At 33.0% G+C, this 18457-nt stretch overlaps 2 protein-coding genes across 6 annotated transcripts in view; both read left to right on the plus strand.

Annotated features, from left to right (window-relative positions):
• The window catches only part of LOC145330412 (uncharacterized), a 53028-nt gene extending 51174 nt beyond the window's left edge, over positions 1-1854 (plus strand). The window contains exons 37-38 of the mRNA XM_080175049.1: positions 648-710; positions 986-1854. Coding sequence (XP_080031175.1) covers positions 648-710; positions 986-1688 — 766 coding nt within the window. The 3' untranslated portion in view covers positions 1689-1854. The remainder of the gene's footprint in view (positions 1-647; positions 711-985) is intronic.
• An 8165-nt stretch (positions 1855-10019) lies between these two features.
• The window catches only part of ps (RNA-binding protein Nova-1-like protein passilla), a 34378-nt gene continuing 25940 nt past the window's right edge, over positions 10020-18457 (plus strand). For all 5 annotated transcript variants that reach the window (XR_013883352.1, XR_013883353.1, XR_013883350.1 and 2 more), the window contains exons 1-6: positions 10020-10706; positions 11448-11515; positions 15563-15636; positions 16360-16447; positions 16823-16961; positions 17641-17787. Coding sequence is in view for 1 of the 5 variants with exons in the window: in XM_080174927.1 (XP_080031053.1) it covers positions 11502-11515; positions 15563-15636; positions 16360-16447; positions 16823-16961; positions 17641-17787 (462 nt within the window). In the remaining 4 variants the exon portion in view is untranslated. The remainder of the gene's footprint in view (positions 10707-11447; positions 11516-15562; positions 15637-16359; positions 16448-16822; positions 16962-17640; positions 17788-18457) is intronic.

Consider the following 18457-nt stretch of genomic DNA (forward strand, 5'->3'; position numbering starts at 1 on the left):
CCCCCTCCCCAAACAAATTTGGGGGTGCCGTAGTCACTCCCAAAATATTTTTGATTTTACCCCCCCCCCTCATGTAAAATTTACCCCTACATTGGGGATGCTGTAGGCATCCCCAACCATTTAGAAGCGGGTAAATACCCCCCCCCCCCCATAAAAAAATCCCATTTGCTTTGCGCGCATTTTTAATATTACATATTTAATAGTATTTCATTATTAGGTAGGTACCTTTTTAGTTTTACATTATTAAATTAACCCCCCCCCCCCCCCAAGAAAAAAAAAATTAACCCTGGGGTAATAAAATAAAAAAGCTTGGACGCCCCTGCAGACAAATATCAATACCTTCAAAATCCCTCTGGATTTAAGTTCATAGGAGATTTTCAGAAAACCCTGTTTACCCCACTTCATTGGTTAATTAAAATATAACATTTCCAATATTTATCTAAAGCCTGACATCTTTATTGTATCTTCTGATTGTATTATTGTGTGTTGTGACCGTTTTTGCTCCTGTTTTTGCACATTTTTTGAGGTTTCGATAGTCCAAAATGTTTCCAGGTCTCAAAAAACTTTTGTCCTTTTCAAATGTCCTTCTCTCTAAAAGATACAAATACCTAACATTGCCTTTGTATTAAAACCTTTATTTTATTTAGTATTAAAAACTCCTCATTCAAGGCCAGATCAAATTTATCAAAAGCTGAAAAGTTTACTCACAGGTTATATAACTTCATTTCTATTTTTAATTGAATGTTTTTTTTTGCCATTATAGCATTAACAAAAATTCCCATATAAATTCCATATATTCGCCCTTAAACCCCCCCCCCCTCCCCCATCCCAGAAACAAGTTATGTTTTTTATTTTCAAAACTTATATTTATTTATATGGGGGTAATTGATTTCTTTCCTACTTCAAGTGCCCCAAATAAATAAGATTGAATCTCTTAAAAACTAGATTATTATTACTAACGACTCAAATAATTTGAACTATTTAGAACTATCCCCATCATAGCATTACTGTTTGTGGTGATCTACTGGATTATTGGAATAATAACTAACATGTATCCTCTTGAACTGAACATTGTTGAGCATGTCTGTGATCTATCTAACCATGAAGGCATGATGGGGGCAATAAAGACAGGAGAAATATTCTTTAAGGAAGAGATGGAGAACCTTGAGAAATTAGAGGACTATGATAACTACAAAATTGACTATCAAAATGAACTCCTTTCAAAAGGAGCAAGAGATGGGAAAATTAGACCTGGAGGTCCTCCGGCCCTTAAACCTAGAAAACCAGGAGGGAGACCATCTGGAGGATCAAGTGGAGGACCACCTGGAAGACCAAATGGGGCACCACCTGAAGGACTAAGTGGGGGACCACCTGGAGGATCAAATGGGAAATCAACTGGAGGACCCAGTGAGGGGCCACCTGAAGGATCATTTAGCAGACCATCTGGAGAACAATTTCAAGGACCACCTGGAGAACCATATGATTATTATGACTGGCAACCTGGAGGACAGTATGAAGGGCCACCTGGAGGACAAAGTGACGGACCACATGGAGGACCAAATGATGCACCACACAGAGGCAAAAAAGATGGACCACATGAAGGACCAAATGACAATTCACCAGAAGAAAAACCAACACCTGGGCCTATTATAGGAACACTCAATAACCCTTGGGAAATCGCTGATTAGAAATGGACAAAAGTGCCAACAGAATGCAGTATAAGATTCCTTTGCTCTGCTGCAATCATCCCTTTTGATTATTTTGATTCAAGCTTGTAAAATTTTTAAATAAAGATACTTAATATGATTATTGATTATAACAAAAAATTTGAAAATAAATAGATTTAACATTTTACTTTTAAAATAATTGTAATGAAAGTTATTCTAAAGTCTGTTATTAGTGTTAGTGTTAACAGTACTAGACAGAGTGTTTAGTTGGCAACATATAAAGTGCAGATTGCGGCTATCCTTATAATAAAGTAACAGGATGTCTATCCGTTTGTCTGTACTGAAGGATCTGGCTAACCGCTGAACCTATCGGGTGCTTCTTAACAGGGTAGCTTTACATAGGTCTCAGGAAGGTTTATAACTATTTTGGGGGAGGGTACCACCAATCTCCCAAGAGAAATCACAATAAATCAAAATTTTTATGTTAAGTATAGAGACTTCTTCACAACATTGCGACTTGAAAAGATACTTGAAAGCAACATAGCTAGGTATCGTTGAGACTTGAACAAAAAAAAACATTTGAACGCTCCTATAGGCTTTACTTAACAGATCTTTTCCTTTTTTTATTGATTTTTATGAGTCTCAATGTTTGACTCTTTAGTAGCGAAGCTACTCTACAATTCACTTTGTTTGTTAGTAAGTATGTAACGCTATGGGGGGGGGGGGGAAATGATTTTCGCAGCAGCTATTCAAGGCGGCTGATTTATTTTTTTTTACAAAAATCAGCTTTTAGCGGCTATTAAATAAAAAAAGTATAAGGTTTAAATCCGTTTTGTCAGCCTTCTTACCGAAACTGAAATGGAAGTTATATAAACCTTGCAAGAACCTATGTGAAGCTGCATTGTAGAGTAGAACCATATCGGTTTAGCGTTTACCAAGATCCTTTGGTACAGATAGACAAACAGTCAGGCATAGATCCTGTTACTTTATTGTGAGGATTGTCTTGCAAAATTGTGCAGATGTGCTGCGTAATCGTTCTTGTTAAGCATAGAGAGAGGGAACAATGGGCTGTTCATTACACTAATCCCCAAAGTTTTGTAATAACGTTTCTTAGTTGTTGGCTCAACAACTTTGGGGACTTTAGTGAATTTTGGTTGGTTGATTCATAATTTTGGATGTTCAAGCATTGCAACCACTAATTTTATTCTACAGAAGGCGTAATTTTGTGTATCATCACTGAGGATGTACATAAATTTATCGTCCATTGTCTTATCCCTTTTGATCCCTGTTTGCTAAGTCACACATAATTAGCAACATTTGTTCTTGATTCATCAATCGTTCAACACCTTTCACTAAACTTTCATGCAACCAGGACCTACAGACAGGGATCTAAAGGGATAAGACAATAGCCGATAAATTCATCTACATCCTTAATGATGATACACAAAATTCAAAAGGTATTTTTAAAAATTCCAACTCTCAGTTATGTGTCATACCCATACTTAAAAAGTTACGCAGTTTGGGCTCTTTATCTTTCACACACAGAAAATAAGAAAGAAAAAACCGCAGGGGGGGGCCTTCAACGATCGTTTAGGGTTAAATTTTAATAGCGCAGCTACCAGAGAGGGAGATGACAATGGGCTGTCTATTACACTAGTCCTAAAAGTTTTATAATAACGTTTTCTTATTGGTTTGCTTAACAATTTTGAGGAATATCGTAATATTTGATTGGTTGATTCATTAAGTTGTGTGTTCAAACGTTTTAACCACTAATTTTCAACCACAGAAGGGGTTATTTAGTGTATTATCACAGGGGATGTACATCAATTTTTCAGCCATTGTCTTATCCCTAGAGCTACTCTATAATTCACTTTGTATTTTATCGGCTGCTATTAAAGGACGCCTGCAAGAAATAACACGCTTTAACTGCTGAAAGACTGCCACAAGAAGACCCAATACCCCAAATTTAAAGCCTTTAGCTTCAATAACAAAAAAGTTCTAGGCATTTCAAAATAGCATTTTATGTACAATGGAATTTTTGAAAGATTTCCAATGCTCATAAAAGAAAAAACAATATTAAATTACGTCGCCTAGACACAAAATTATAACCTTATATTTGTCAGAAACTTAGATTGCCTGTAACTGATTACATTTTTACAATGAAAACAACACATTTCATAGTCAAAATCTATGAAAAAAATTCGATTTAAATTGCATTTTTAAACGAAAATCATAGCGGAAACAAAGGGTTAAACTAATACAAGCTTAGCTGTGATTGGTTGTTAAGCTGATTCAGCCTTCTGATTGGCTACAGTACATTCGGTACAACGCAAGTAAAACCTAATTTTTTTTAATGATTTTGACTATGAAAATGGGTATTTTATTGTAAAAATATAATTAGTTACTGGAAACCTAAATTTATGACAAAAATAAGCTTATAATTTTGTTTCTAGGCCACGTAGTTTAATTTCAAAGTTTTCAACATGAGCATTGCAATTCTTTCTAAATTTTCATAGTACATAAAATGTCATTTTAAAATGCCTAGAACTTTTTTGTTATAGAAGCTGAAGTCTTCAAATTTGGGGTATTTGGTCTACTTGTGGCCTTCTTTCAGCAGTTAAAGCGTGGTATTTCTTGCAGGCTTCCTTTAAAGATACATCACTGAAGATTGACACATATGTACAGACATCCTGTTACTTTTACCTAAGGATTAATAAATAAGAAAGCACTTATAAATTTTAACTTTATTAACTTTGAAAGTGACATACTTATGTGTTTATTATGGTGTATATCCATAGTTGATTAATATTTCTTCTCCGGGTGCAATATCCCTGCCAGCAAACACACATGTTATTTTGTGGTAGGGGTGAGGCAGTTCAACCCTACTGAGCGAGTTCGATTGCCGCCTACCACAATTTTACTAAACCTAAAAAAAAGGCTTTCAAACTTTTCTCGTATTCATTTGAATCCGGTGGATAGGAACCGGTGCTCATGAATACGAAAAAACTATGTCTAGCATAATACGATACGAGAAATAACTATTCTCATATTCATTCAATTAATATACAGGTGGATTAGAACCGGTTCTCATCCATACAAAAAAAACTATGTCCAGCATCGTATTACATCAAGTTTTCTACGAATATAAAAATGTACAAACATAAGATTAAAGCCAGTTTTTTTAGCCCGTGCCTTTGGCTTCTCGGGGGCAGGCAATATAAAATTAGTATTAATCTTATAATTGTACATTAATATCCGCAGAAAGCTGTTTATTATACGGTGCGAGAAATATTTATTTTATCATTCATTATTGTCCAAGTTAAAACAAATATGTTAATATTCTTAAGTAATAGGATGTCCATATGTCTGTGTTTACCTAAGACCTCCCCCCACCCAAAACAAAAAATATATATATTTTAAAAACTAAAATTTAATAAAGGGGAAAGATTGTTTTAGGCTATTGTTCTTATATTCCCTACTCTTTTTAATACAGAGCTGGATTATCGGTGCGCACCCACTAGTTAATACAAAGTAATACAATGCAATGGCTGTCCGACTGTTTTCATATTGAAGATAATGATTTTGATACCTTGCAGTTTCACAGTGTCTTAAAAATGCATTTACATCTCCATTTTCTCCATGATTAACCTAAAAATTAACAATATTCATTAATGTAAATCATTTTCCAGTATGGCTTAAAAACCCATTAAAGTCTGCTGGATTAGAACCAGTTATAAGCCATACTGAAATATCACATTGTTTTACAGAAAATTAAATACTTAGATATCTTAATCTTATAATCTTTTGTTTTACTATTAACAGAAAGCTGTCTGAAATATACAAATGAAATATAGACTATAGTTCACAAATTTTATCTAAAATACTTTTCAAGTTTTTCTTCAAAATAGCTTTTTTAGTCTATGGTTCTTTTGTGTTTAAAAAATATAATAATGAAACTAATTTATATCCTTATAATAAAGTAAAAGGATGTTTGTTTGTCTGTACCAAAGGTTTTCCCTAACCGCTGAACCGATCGGGTTTTCCTTAACAGGGTAGCTTCTCATAGGTCCCAGAAAGGTTTATAACTATTTTGGGGGAGGACACCACCACCCTCCCAAGAGAAATTTAAAAAATCGAAATTTATAAATAAAAATATTCTTAAAAAACAAACATGTAAAGTGCCACTAGAGGCCTCTAGGGGCGTAACCGCTAAGAATTTTAAAAATTTATAGGCACAGGATGCCGGCGAATCTGCCATGATCATCCAGGTAAGGAAAAACTTGGCTTTGGAAATTATATTGAAAATAATTCAATAGTACATAAAGATTCAAAATTTAATCATTCTCCATGTCATGACAATAGAGAAATGCATTCAGGTGCTCTTTGAGAAGGATATGTATATAAAGAGAAAGGCTTCAAAACTGCCCTATAATAATCAAACCAGGAATAAAAATTAAAACTTGTTTGAATCTTTGAACAAAATTATGTAAAGTGTGTTACCTTTTTATATGTTTCATTATTATTTGGCAACAACTTGTTCAAAAATGCTCACAAATCAAACCTTTTTCGACCGAAGATACTCAAATGGTTACTTTACAAGCCCAATCAATCAGTTTTAAGATATCTTTATATTTAAAGGGAAATTGATAAAAATACTAAAAAAAGGCAAAATTGGATGTTAAGGGTAGCTTTTTTGACCAAGTTGTGGCCAAATAATAATGAAACATATAAAAAGGTAACACACTTTGATACTTCTAAAATATATACAAATTTAATTATTGCATATTACACCAGAGTATTGAAATATTCATAATATCCTATTTATTAAAACTCTTAGTCAAAAAAAATCCCTATAGAAAAGTAATACGATCTGTGTTTCTCTCTGTCTATACCAAAGAATCTCGCTCATCACTAAACTGAACTAAGGTTCTCCTTAACAGTGAAGCTTTCCCTTGGTCCAGAAAAGGTTTATAACTATTTAGGAGGAGGGTATCACCACCTACCAAGATTAAAAACTCTAAAAATCAATTTCCATGTTAAAAAATTGAAAGTTTGGGTTGGAGTCAGCTTATACAACAATGAAGTTATTCGGAAAAAATCACAAAACCTATACGCGTTTTTAAGCTCTCCATTTGCCCCCCCAAATGTTATTTAATATTTATTTCACTTGTTGGTTATAACTTATACCTGGGTTTGAGTTTGAAAATGTCGTTAAAAGTGCTTCTGTGGTAAGCCGAAGCGTTTCAGCTCACCGGTTGCGAGTTCAAATCCAACGAGCCCTAGCCTTGAAGTATTCTACCAAAACACACTAGCAGGATTTACTCATACAGAAATTATATATTTAACTGAATACATTTACAATGGGTGGTTACTATATATATACAAATAGATTATAACAAGGATGACAACATCCATAAGTAGCGAAGTACAAAAAATCGTCGATTGGAATACGTAGATTTAAAAGGTTTTTACTAAAATAAAGAATAGATTTATTGGATAAAATAAACATGAAACCTTGTTTTATTTTGCATGATGACGATGGTCAAAGTAAATTATATTAAAGATGCTCATAACAATGGGAAAAATTATTTTGATACAGATATCCCATAAAAGTTTGAAAATTGCATCAAAATTTACAAAGATATGGGGAAATATGTAAAACATATAAAAATAGCCAAAAACCTGATAAAAGGCAGTCTGGCCGTCATGGTTGTTTTATTAAAACGACAAAAAAATTTAATTTTTAAATCCCTAACTTAAAAAATTTGGAAAATTGGAGCATATACACTGAAGATATGGAAAAAGTGTTAAATATATAAAAATAGCCTAAAACCTGCTAAAAAAGGCAGTCTGGCCGTCATGGTTATTTTGTTTAAAAGACGGGAAATTTAATTTTGATATACATAACTGAAAAATTTTGAAAATCTGACTATAAACACTGAAGATATGGAGAAAAATGTTAAATATATAAAAAACAGCCTAAAACCTGCTAAAAAGGCAGTCTGGCCGTCATGGTTGTTTTCTTTAAACGGAAAATTTAATTTTGATATCCATAACTGAAAAAATTTTGAAAATCGGACCATAAACACTGAAGATATGGAGAAAAATGTGAAAAATATAAAAATAGCCTAAAACCTGCTGAAAAGGCAGTCTGGCCTTCATGGTTGTTCCTTTAAACAACAGGAAATTTAATTTTGATATCTGTAACTGAAAAATTTTTGAAAATCGGACCATAAACACTGAAGATATGGAGAAAAATGTGAAAAATATAACAATAGCCTAAAACCTGCTAAAAATCGGTCTGAACGCCAATGATGTTTTATAGTCAATTGTGCTCCTTAGTGATGGGAATGTTGTCAAAAAATTTCAGCATTCTACCTTTTATAGGAGCTGAGTAAATCCCATTTCCCCCATAGCGTTACGGACTGACGGACTGACGGACTGACTGACGGACTGACGGACTGACGGACGGACGGACAAAGTGAATTATAGAGTAGCTTCGCTACTAACAATAGGTTAGGTTTGAAGGGGGTGTGGGAGACAAGGGCGTAGCCCGCTGCGGTAGAATTCTGTGGGGGTAGCTGTGGTAAAAGGGGAGGCACCATCTCCCGGTTGTATAGTTGCCTGAGGGGCGCGGGGTTGCGAAGTGTCCGTGCCCCTCCCCTATTTAGCCAGTCCAGTTTGACCGCTACGCAACGGGGTCATCTGCGGTCATGAGGTGAATGGTGATATAATAGGATTAGTGCAGAAGGCTTGACATGATAAGCCACTGCGTAGCAACTCTGTAAACTACCCGTCCGTCTGTTGCCGTATTACCACACTTCTATTTATATCATATTTGGTTAATATGTCACAAATGTCAAATCAAAAGGGATTAAGAGATATAAAGGGGAGGGATAGGAGGAACGGTTATGAGAGCATAATTGAATGATCATGATTGAATCGTAATTAAAGCAAAAATAAAATTGGTTATTTATTCTTTAAAAAAGCATTATTGAATTAGATTTTAAATGTAATTATTAGAATATTTGGTTGAGCATGCTATAATGTCGTTTTCAAGTAAAAAGAAGAATTTAATTGGACGTTATAGCCCAAAATTCTACAAGAATAAAGCAACACACATACATTTTGAATTCTTTAAGCTCTAAAAAGCGCTATTGTTTTAAGAGATATTAAAAAACACCTTTTATAAAATTGATCCATATTTTTATAGAGATTAAGAATATATAATTATTTCTTTCATACTCCTACTGGTTGTTTCCCAAAACCGGAAAACGCAGTTTTATTTGAAACACCTTGTATATGATAATTTTGTCAAAACTTATATTATTATATTTTGTATATTCAGTTCTGACACTCTACAAGGGTTAATGTTCGTCTGTCATTCCGTTTCAGAGCTATGGATGTTGTCATCCTTGTTTCAATTAAATTTATTGAAAACATTAAATAAAAGTCCAAAGTATACAACACCTTGTCATCATGGAGTGATGGTTAATTAATAGACTATAATTACGGTACGATCGTCAAACCCTATAATACGTCAAACAATACGCTAGATATACGACAAACGCTAGAATGCGACAAACACTAGAATATGACAAACGCTAGATTTTTTTTCTAAAGGCGACCTACAATAGATACAACAAACGCTAGAATTAATCCTTATGATAAAGAAAAAGGCCGTTTGTTTGTCTGTACCAAAGGATCTCACTAACTGCTGAACCAATCGTAAACCTAAAAATCTAGGAATCGATCTAGCACCCCAATTAATAGACAAATCTTTTTTAAAAACTTGGTGGAAATATGTAAAATTAATTAAATAAATTTCAGCTCTTTTATCATAAAAAGGAATGGAGATAACCACAAAAACCTGAAAATCTAGGAATCGATCTAGCACCCATATGTCTATAGGAATCTTAACTTAAAATTTCAGCTGTCTATCTTGAAAAGAGGCCGAGAAAATCACGTTTCCCCCATAGAGTTACGGACGGAGAGACAAAGTGAATTATAGAGTAGCTTCACTACTAATAAGTATAAAATTTAGTTTTCACAAAATAAATAGTTATAAACCTTCCCAGGATCTATGAGAAGCTACCCTGTTAAGGAGAACCTAATCGGTTCAGCGGTTGGCGAGATCCTTTGGTACACACAGACACACATACATCATGTTACTTTATAATAAGGATTTGACTTATAAACGACGACATTGTCCAAGTTTCATAACTCACACATGACGCGGCAAGTGAGCAAGATGGATGCGAGAGAGAGAAAGAGAGAGAGATAGAGGGAGAAGGAGAGATTGAGAGAGAGAAAGAAAGAGAATCGAACACAAAAAGTAAAAGCAATATCGTTCAAAAACTTTTTTTTGCCAATAAAACCTCGTTAAAGCCAATTTTTGGCGTTTAAGTTAAAAAGTTTTGAATTCAATAGTTAAATAAAGTGACTCATATCTATATTAATCTTATTTTTTAGGGGCGATTTTTCTTAAGGGTCCCACAAAATAGTTATAAACCTTCCCAGGACCACAAAAAAGCTGCGCTGTAATAGAGAACCATATCGGTTCAGCGGTTAACACGGACAGACATATTCTGCTATTTAAAAAAAAAAAGATATTTTTGTTTATTTTTCACAGTAGTGTAAATTTATATTTATAAATGTACATTTATTGTAAATGTCATTAATGTTATGAACGATGTCTATCTGTTTGTTTGTTTGTACCAAAGGATCTCGCTAACCGCTGAACTGATCGGGTTCTCCTTTAATTACAGAGTAGCTTCTCAATCTTAATTTTTAAAATTTGGTTTTGTAAATAAACTCCCCCCTCCTCAATTCCCTCTAGAGGCCTCTAAGGGCGAAACCGCTAAAACAATATTTTATATGTTTTCTTTCAATTTCAGACTATTTAGACACAATTTTTTGCGTCAACAATCCATTTGTAATTAAATTTAGTTGCTGTGCAGCTTAGTTTTTATTAGTTTTATCATTTATTTTTTATTGATAAATCAACTAAAGAAATATATCTTCAAACATGGTAGTTAGGTAAGTTTTTTTTTTGAATTTATTATAACAATAATTACCTAGGTACCTACTTAAGCTTAAAGTTTTTTTGTGGAAAATATGAAACGTTTTGAAAAATCTTGTTTTTGCGACATAGCTACTCTTTAATGAACTTTTTTATAAGCATGATCGAAATCCTTAGTCAAAATTTAAGATGTAGGGACAGTTTTAACATGCCAAAATTAACGATGAGAGAGCTATTCTTTACGTACGGACGGACGGCCGGCCGTACTTGCCTTTTGCCCTTCAAAAGATCACGAATTTTCAACAATTAGATGATACTTTCCATAATAATTCTTGACAATCTAAAATACAATTTAGAACGATGTTTGTCTTGTCTGTCTGAAGCTTAAGATCTCAGTAACCGCTGAACCGATTAGATTTTACACTTCAGGGAATATACCTACTGGTCCTGTGGTGGTTTTAGGCTATTTTATTATGGGGGTGCGACACCTCAACCCCCCACCCCAAAAAAACCTCTTATTTGTTTATGTATCTAAAATTTTTTTTTTCAATTACCATTTGGGGAAAAGCTTCTAGAGGCTAGGGGGAAGCCACTAGTATCTTTAAAAAATACTTAGGTTATTTTATTAACTGTTTTTCATCAGAAATGTTGTTATCTTTTGTTTGTTGCATTGTGTATGGAAGCAATAGGCCTTGTTAATAATGTAACTATTGCTAAAGAAGAAAAGAATTTGAAGAAGAAATACTGTATTATTTTAGGTAAAGTTTCCTACAGAAACAACATGAAGGTGATATCTCGTAATAAGAGATAGAATGGATTCCGCTAGGTAAGGATTTAATTGGCTGGGTAATATTCAGGGATCTAAAGAGATAAGACAATGATAAATTAATGTACGTTCCCCATAATGATATACAAAATTACACCTTGTGCAGATTATAATTTATGGTTAAAACTTTTGAACACCTTAATGAATCAACCAATCAATATTCAATAAAAGTCCCCAAAATTGTTGAGCCAACGACTAAGAAAACGGTCTTCAAAAACTTGTGTGTAAACAGCCCAATTTTCCCTCCCTCCCTGGGAATAATGTTGTTATCTCCTAATTCTTGATGATAGTCCGCTTTTAACATTCAAACACCTCAGTCTTCTTCTATGTTACCTAATCTAAAGTTCAGGGGTGTATATTTTGGACAAGATTATTTTTTTCCCCTGCTGAAAAATATTTCATTCCCCCCCCCCCACAGTGGGATTTTTGGTCATTTTTTAAATTTCCTCAATTTTGAGTTAAATGTTCCAGGGGCTAGTATTACCATTCAAAAGTTGCCATGCAACAGATTTTTTTATAAACTACAAAATTAGGCAAAATACAGCCGTTTTGCTGAACGTGGTCAAAGGAATATTTTTAAAAAGTGAATTTTTTCAATAAAATCATCATACATTGCTTTTCCTACTTTTTCCTAGAGTAAATTGGTGTAAAAATCTGATTAAATGATATGTAACAATATTTCATTGATATATACAGATGTTTCTACTTTAAAATGCAAAGAAAAATAAGAAAAGTTGTCATAAATCTGTAATTTAAAATCCAAGAACACCTAATATTGCATCTTAAAATAACATGTATTTTTTACGTTTAAAGGTTTTTCTCACTTGGGGCTACGAGGTGCCAAAAGTTATTTAGGCCCTGATAAAATTCAAGTATTCATAATTCAAGATTAGTTCATAACTCTTGGCACCTCGTAGCCCCAAATGAGAAATCCAGCTTAGAAAATAGATACTGTGAAGTTGTATTAATATAAATTAAATACCATTATGAAGTCAAACTACTAAAAATTGATATAATTTAATAACACACATATTTAATCTTTAAAGGTTACCTTTCCGTTGTTAATAGTGAAGCTATTCTGTAAATGATACGTCCGTCTATCGGTACATCTGTCCGTTAGAAACATTATTAGGGAAAACGTGAATTTCTCGGCTGCTATTTAAAAGACTTTATTACCATACTAAGAAGCATCCAGATTATAATTTACTAAGTCCTTCAGTCTATCGGTAATGGTCTGACAACCAGTTGATTTATATTTGAACAAGGATGACAACATTCATAAAAGCAAAGCTCTGAAAAGGGGTGACAGACAAACAGCGTGAATATGTAAAATAAATAAAAATAAGTCTTGTCAAAATTTTGCCTAAATTTGTTGCAAAAGTTCTTAAATATAAAATACTGTTTAAGGGTAAACGGACATTGTTAGGAATTGATTATAGAGATGCTTCGCTTATAATATTGTACTTATAATATAAGTTAAAAATCAACAAAAACGTATTGACATTCTGGTAATGATTATAGGGTTGATACGCTTTCCAAATCGTACAGAACTAATGCAGGAATCAATAGAACAATTCTAACATGCCTAAGTTAACGAAAAAGCTAACGTTACGGACGCAGGGACGTAAGGACTGACCCTAATTATAGAAAAGCTACGCTGTAATTTTAAATAGACAGCTTTTTTTTTTTTTGGGGGGGGGAAGATTTACCTCATTGATGGTAATGCGCGCGCCCCTAGCATCTAGGATATTCGAAGGGATATAGAAGGGCAAAAAAATAGCTTAAAACAATAACCAGGCTTATTTATAAAAATGAAATAGCCTAAAACCATCCTATAAGAAGCTTCCCTCTAAAGAACTATATTGGTTCAGTGGTGAGTGAGATTCTTCGCTACACACAAAAAAAGCTTAGTACTTTATATTATGGGATATACTGAAAACATATATACAATGATTATTATGAAATAGTTTAAGTAACAAAGCTGCTCAATTTTTCTAAATGTGCGTATGTCTTCCTTTCTGTATTTCTGAAACATTTAAATTAAATTTGATTTCTAATCCACTATTTTTTTCTGTCTGTCCTTTAACTTTGTTTGAAATACTTAATTTATATTGTTCTTTCCTTTCAATGGCCTTGGTTTCTAAATTTATAGTAGTCCCTAAATCCACTTTCATTTACTGTATTACTAAAATTTTCCATCCAACTATTAAAATTTGAAAATAATAAGGATGACAACATCCATCAAAGCGAAGCTCTGAAATGGTGGGACAAACGAACATTACCACTTATAGATTGTCATAAATAATGAGAGCATAAATGTATAAAAGTTGAACAGAAATGTAAGTAAATTTGTTGAAAAACTTAATAATTACAGGATAATTACAAAACTTGTTGTTAAAAACAGTTAAAAATTGCCATGTTAAAAGTGGACATTCTGGTTATGATTATAGAGTTGCTACACATTCTAAATCGTACGTAACTACTACAGGAATCACCATGCAAAGTATGATAAGTTTGATAAGACAATTCTAACATGCCTATATTAACGAAAAAAAAGTTATCCGTTCCAAACAGATTGACAGACGTACGGACGGACCCTAATTATAGAAAAGCTTCACTTTTAAAAAAGATTTTACAATATAATAAGGATGACAACATCCATAAGTAATAAAGCACCAAAAAACTTGGCATAAACAAAAAGGCAACTTGAGTTATAAAGACATAAAAAGAGAGAGATAATATGCAAAAACTCTTTTGAAGCATGACAGATAAACGGACAAGATAATGTATAGATTAGATGCACATATATTTTAGTTGTAAAAATTACATTTTCCCCACAGCGTTACGGACTGATATCATATGTTATATTTTTTTAATGTTTAAAAAGTCATATTTGATAAGTAATAGCAAATAGTTAAAAGAAAACGATCAACAAGGAAGTTAAAAAAAACTTTTGTATAAGTAATACCACGATACATTAAAAAAAACTCTTAGATATTTTATAATATAAAGTAGTAAGATTTTTTTGTCTAAAGATTAAGATCTCAGTGAATACTGAACCGATTGTATTCTCTAAATTAATCCTGTGTTGGTTTTATTCTAATTTATTCTCAAATTTAAGACTTGGGATGGGTTTAGGCTATTTTTCTAGCGCTTCGCTGTCCCCCTGGACTCCAGAAGAATAGAAGAATATTTTTACTATAAACATCATTACTTAAAATCAGTAGGTATCGAATTGAGAATGCATATAAAATCTTGAAGAACATCATATTTTTTTCCTATTTTGTATGGTGTATGTTTGCAGGGCTCGGCAGCCTGTATACCTCAGGGAAACCATTTACAATTTTAAATATCAACTGAAAGTTTGAACCTGACCCAAGTATAACAATCCCTCTTATCAAAAATCTTTTAAAGCATCAAAATAGGTTTAAATTTACGGCTTAGTCACAGCTGATGCGCAGCTGCCGAGCCCTGTATACTATTTATTGATAACTTAGAATAATATATTATGTATATTAATCATATACACCTTAAAAACTCTCCAAAAGTTTTAATTGAGGTCTCTGTCGATGTTAAAATAATTTTTTTTTAATATGAATAATTTCAGAAATTTCGAACTTTTAACTATATGAGTAGATTAGTTCTAGGAACATTTTTCTTATATAAAATCACAATAATATGTATATAATATGTTATATTACATAAGCTATAACCTGTATATGAAAGGTTTTAACTTTATTTTTAGATAAAATAAGCTTTTGTTGGTATTTGTGACTCATAAAGTTAAAAAATCCCCAAAACAGCCAAAAAACCCACTGTGCCCCCTTTTCTTTTACCTACTCTTTATTTTATAAATTGTTTACCTCATTTCACATATTTTTCTATTTTTTTTTTCGTTAAGGAGGGACAAATTTTTTTTCTTTAGTTATCTTTATTTTTTCATTTATTCTTACCATTCCGATATATTTCTTTCTCCCGCAGATATTTCTTTAAAAACCCTACGGTAAGATTATATCCTTAACACTGAATAATTGTTTTTATTTTTAGTAAGAAGAGAACTTACTCAGGAGTATCAAATAAATCTGAAGAAAGTAATTCAAACAAGAAACTAAACATGACAGGTAAGTTCCTCCCGGGTTTTTCCTTAGTTAGGGTAGGTAAGTATATTTTAGTCTAATTTTGCGAGAAATTTATAATAAAAAGTGCGCAAATTTTAGGCGCATGTATTTGTTTGCACTTCTACAGGTTCTCTGTATTAGAAGGGTTAGGAATGGGCAGAAAAAAAGCCTGAAACTTCAATTTCAAAATAAAATAAAATGGAGAACTAAATCGCTGCAGAAGGTAGGTAGCTATCAAAAGATTAAGCTACAAACAAACAAAAAAGCCTTACTACTTTATACAATAGGAATATCGGCTGCGCTCCTAAAAGCCTCTAAGGTAGGTGGGGGAGAAGTGTATCTCCCGCCAATTTTCAATTTGATAGGTAATTAAGAATAGAAATATTAAAAATTGTGGGGGGTATTTTTATTGGGAAAGTGGAGATATTCTCTCCCGAAATAAATAAAAACCCTTATTGGACCCAGGAAAAGCTTCAAAGTAAAAATGAACCTAATCGGTTCAGTGGTTATAATAGTATCATTTTTAATTGTAAAGGTGAACCAAGTTACCCTCCGAAGATGTTAGTACCCCCAAGAAACACCCCCTCTCCACCAATTTTTTTTACTTTTTCTTTTAAATCTAAAATAAAATATTGGGTTATTGAATTCAACTACCCTCTCCTCAAGCACCGCCCCTAGAGGACTCTAGGGTCATACCTGCTACTAGTATATATTTTCATTGTTAAGGTGAATCAAGTTACCACCTGAAGATGTTGGTGCCAAGTGTGGCCGCTGGAGCAATCATTGGCAAGGGTGGAGAAACAATTGCTGAAATACAGGAGAATAAACATAAAAATATGTCGTTTCACTTACCCAACTACTACAGGAATTATCATGCAAAGTTCGAAATCGATGGGACAAATTTGTAACGAAAAAAAGCTATCCTAATTATAGAAAAGCTTCTCTTTTAACCAGCTTTGCTGATTTGAATCGGCTAAGGTAGCCAGATTAGGTACTAAATCTTATCTATAAATATGAAGAAAAGTGTTGAGAATTCATAGAAGAGACATCAACATAAGATTTATCTTATTTTGGGAGATTTTTAGTAAGATTTTGGAAGATTTTGTTACAAAAAAATCTTGATTTGGTGATACCTACCCTTTACTGTACTATGTTTTGATAAAGATTTTCATTTTATTTTATTCTGAAAACAGAAAAATGTTGGTGCAAGGGTGAAAATGTCGAAGCCCAATGACTTTTATCCTGGGACCAACGAGAGAGTGTGTCTCATCACAGGCAGCACAGATGCTATATCAACTATTGTTCAGTTTTTCAACATGAAAATTAAGGTAGGTCAAAGACGGGGACATTCGGCTGGTTATTATACTAGTCCCCAAAGTTTTATCTTATTCGTTGGCTCAATAACTTTGGGGACGAAAATTTTTATTGGTTGTTTAATCAAGTTGAGTGTCCAACCGTTTTAGCGACTAATTTTAATCAACAAAAGGAGTTATTTTGCGTATCATCATTGGAGATGAACATCAATTTATCGGCCATTGTCTTATCTCTTTAGATCCCTACAAATCAGCACTGTGATAAAATCCCGTAAGTCTGTGTTGTGTCCATTTAGAAGCATCTTAAAAATCTAAAAAATGATAAATAATTTCTCTTAACTTTATTACTTAGGTATTTAAGAAAAGTATGCAATTTTGTAATTATGATTTACGTTAATACGTAAGTACCTAAGTAATTTTCTTTACAATATACCAGTAACCGTGCACCATTTTTAAAATTCGGACACCTTAGTTTAATGATAGCTGCGGTATTAATTAGGGTTGGCCATTTTCAATATCCGGATATTGAAACTATCCGGATACCGATATCCTTCTGATTTTAATCCGGTTATTTGCCGGATATCGTACTTTGGTCAGATATCCGGCATTCGAAATCAGCCGGATATCCGGTAGACGGCAAAAAAAAGTATCCGGCCCAACCCTAGTATTAATAAAAGAAACTATTTTTAACCAGGAAAAGCCAGATCCCAATGCGAAGCCGGCGATAGATTTTGATAATAAGATTGCCGCAGAACGGGAACGGCAGATGAAGGTTATTGTACCCAACAGCACGGCTGGTATGATCATAGGCAAAGGAGGATCTTTCATCAAACATCTCAAGGTAGAATTATTACTTAAAGGAATAACTGCACAAAGTGCATTTAAGGGGGTGGGGGGAGGGCTTTGTACTTGTAAGAAGTGAACCTTTAAATATTTTTTTAGAATATGAAATATATATATAGGTTAGCTATGAAGATAAAAAAACTTATCAGGCAGTTTTTTAGTTATGTCCAAAACTGTCTAATTTGTGTAGGTAAAAGTCACGATTTCAGTCTTCATATTTAAAACTACGTGATAGAAGATTGAAATTCTTTCATGTATATATGTCCTCTAAATCTAGTTTAAACCATTAAAAAAAAATATGTGGTTCACTAAATTCACGTTCAAATGCATTTTATGCAATTATCCCTTCGAAATTGTCGGAACAAAAACGTTTAAGTCTATATGTAGAGCAACATAACAAGGATGACATGTTTCTTAAGTAGCGGGCACTTGGATATGACAGTACGAGCATCCAAACTATTAGAAGGGGAAAGCCAGCCTACCAGACAGGCAGACGGACATAATAAGCTGTATAGTGCATAGTATAGATGTTCAATAACCATATATTATTATTCATACAGAAATTATCAGAAAAAGAAATTTGAACTCTTTATGTAGTGCAACAAAAACAATGATGGCAACATTCATAAATATAAATGCATATTTCTTTCTATAGGTATTGGGGTTAA

This window comes from Acartia tonsa, chromosome 10, assembly GCF_053477335.1.
Source record: "Acartia tonsa isolate MP-2025a chromosome 10, ASM5347733v1, whole genome shotgun sequence".
Taxonomy (NCBI): Eukaryota; Metazoa; Arthropoda; class Copepoda; order Calanoida; family Acartiidae; genus Acartia; species Acartia tonsa.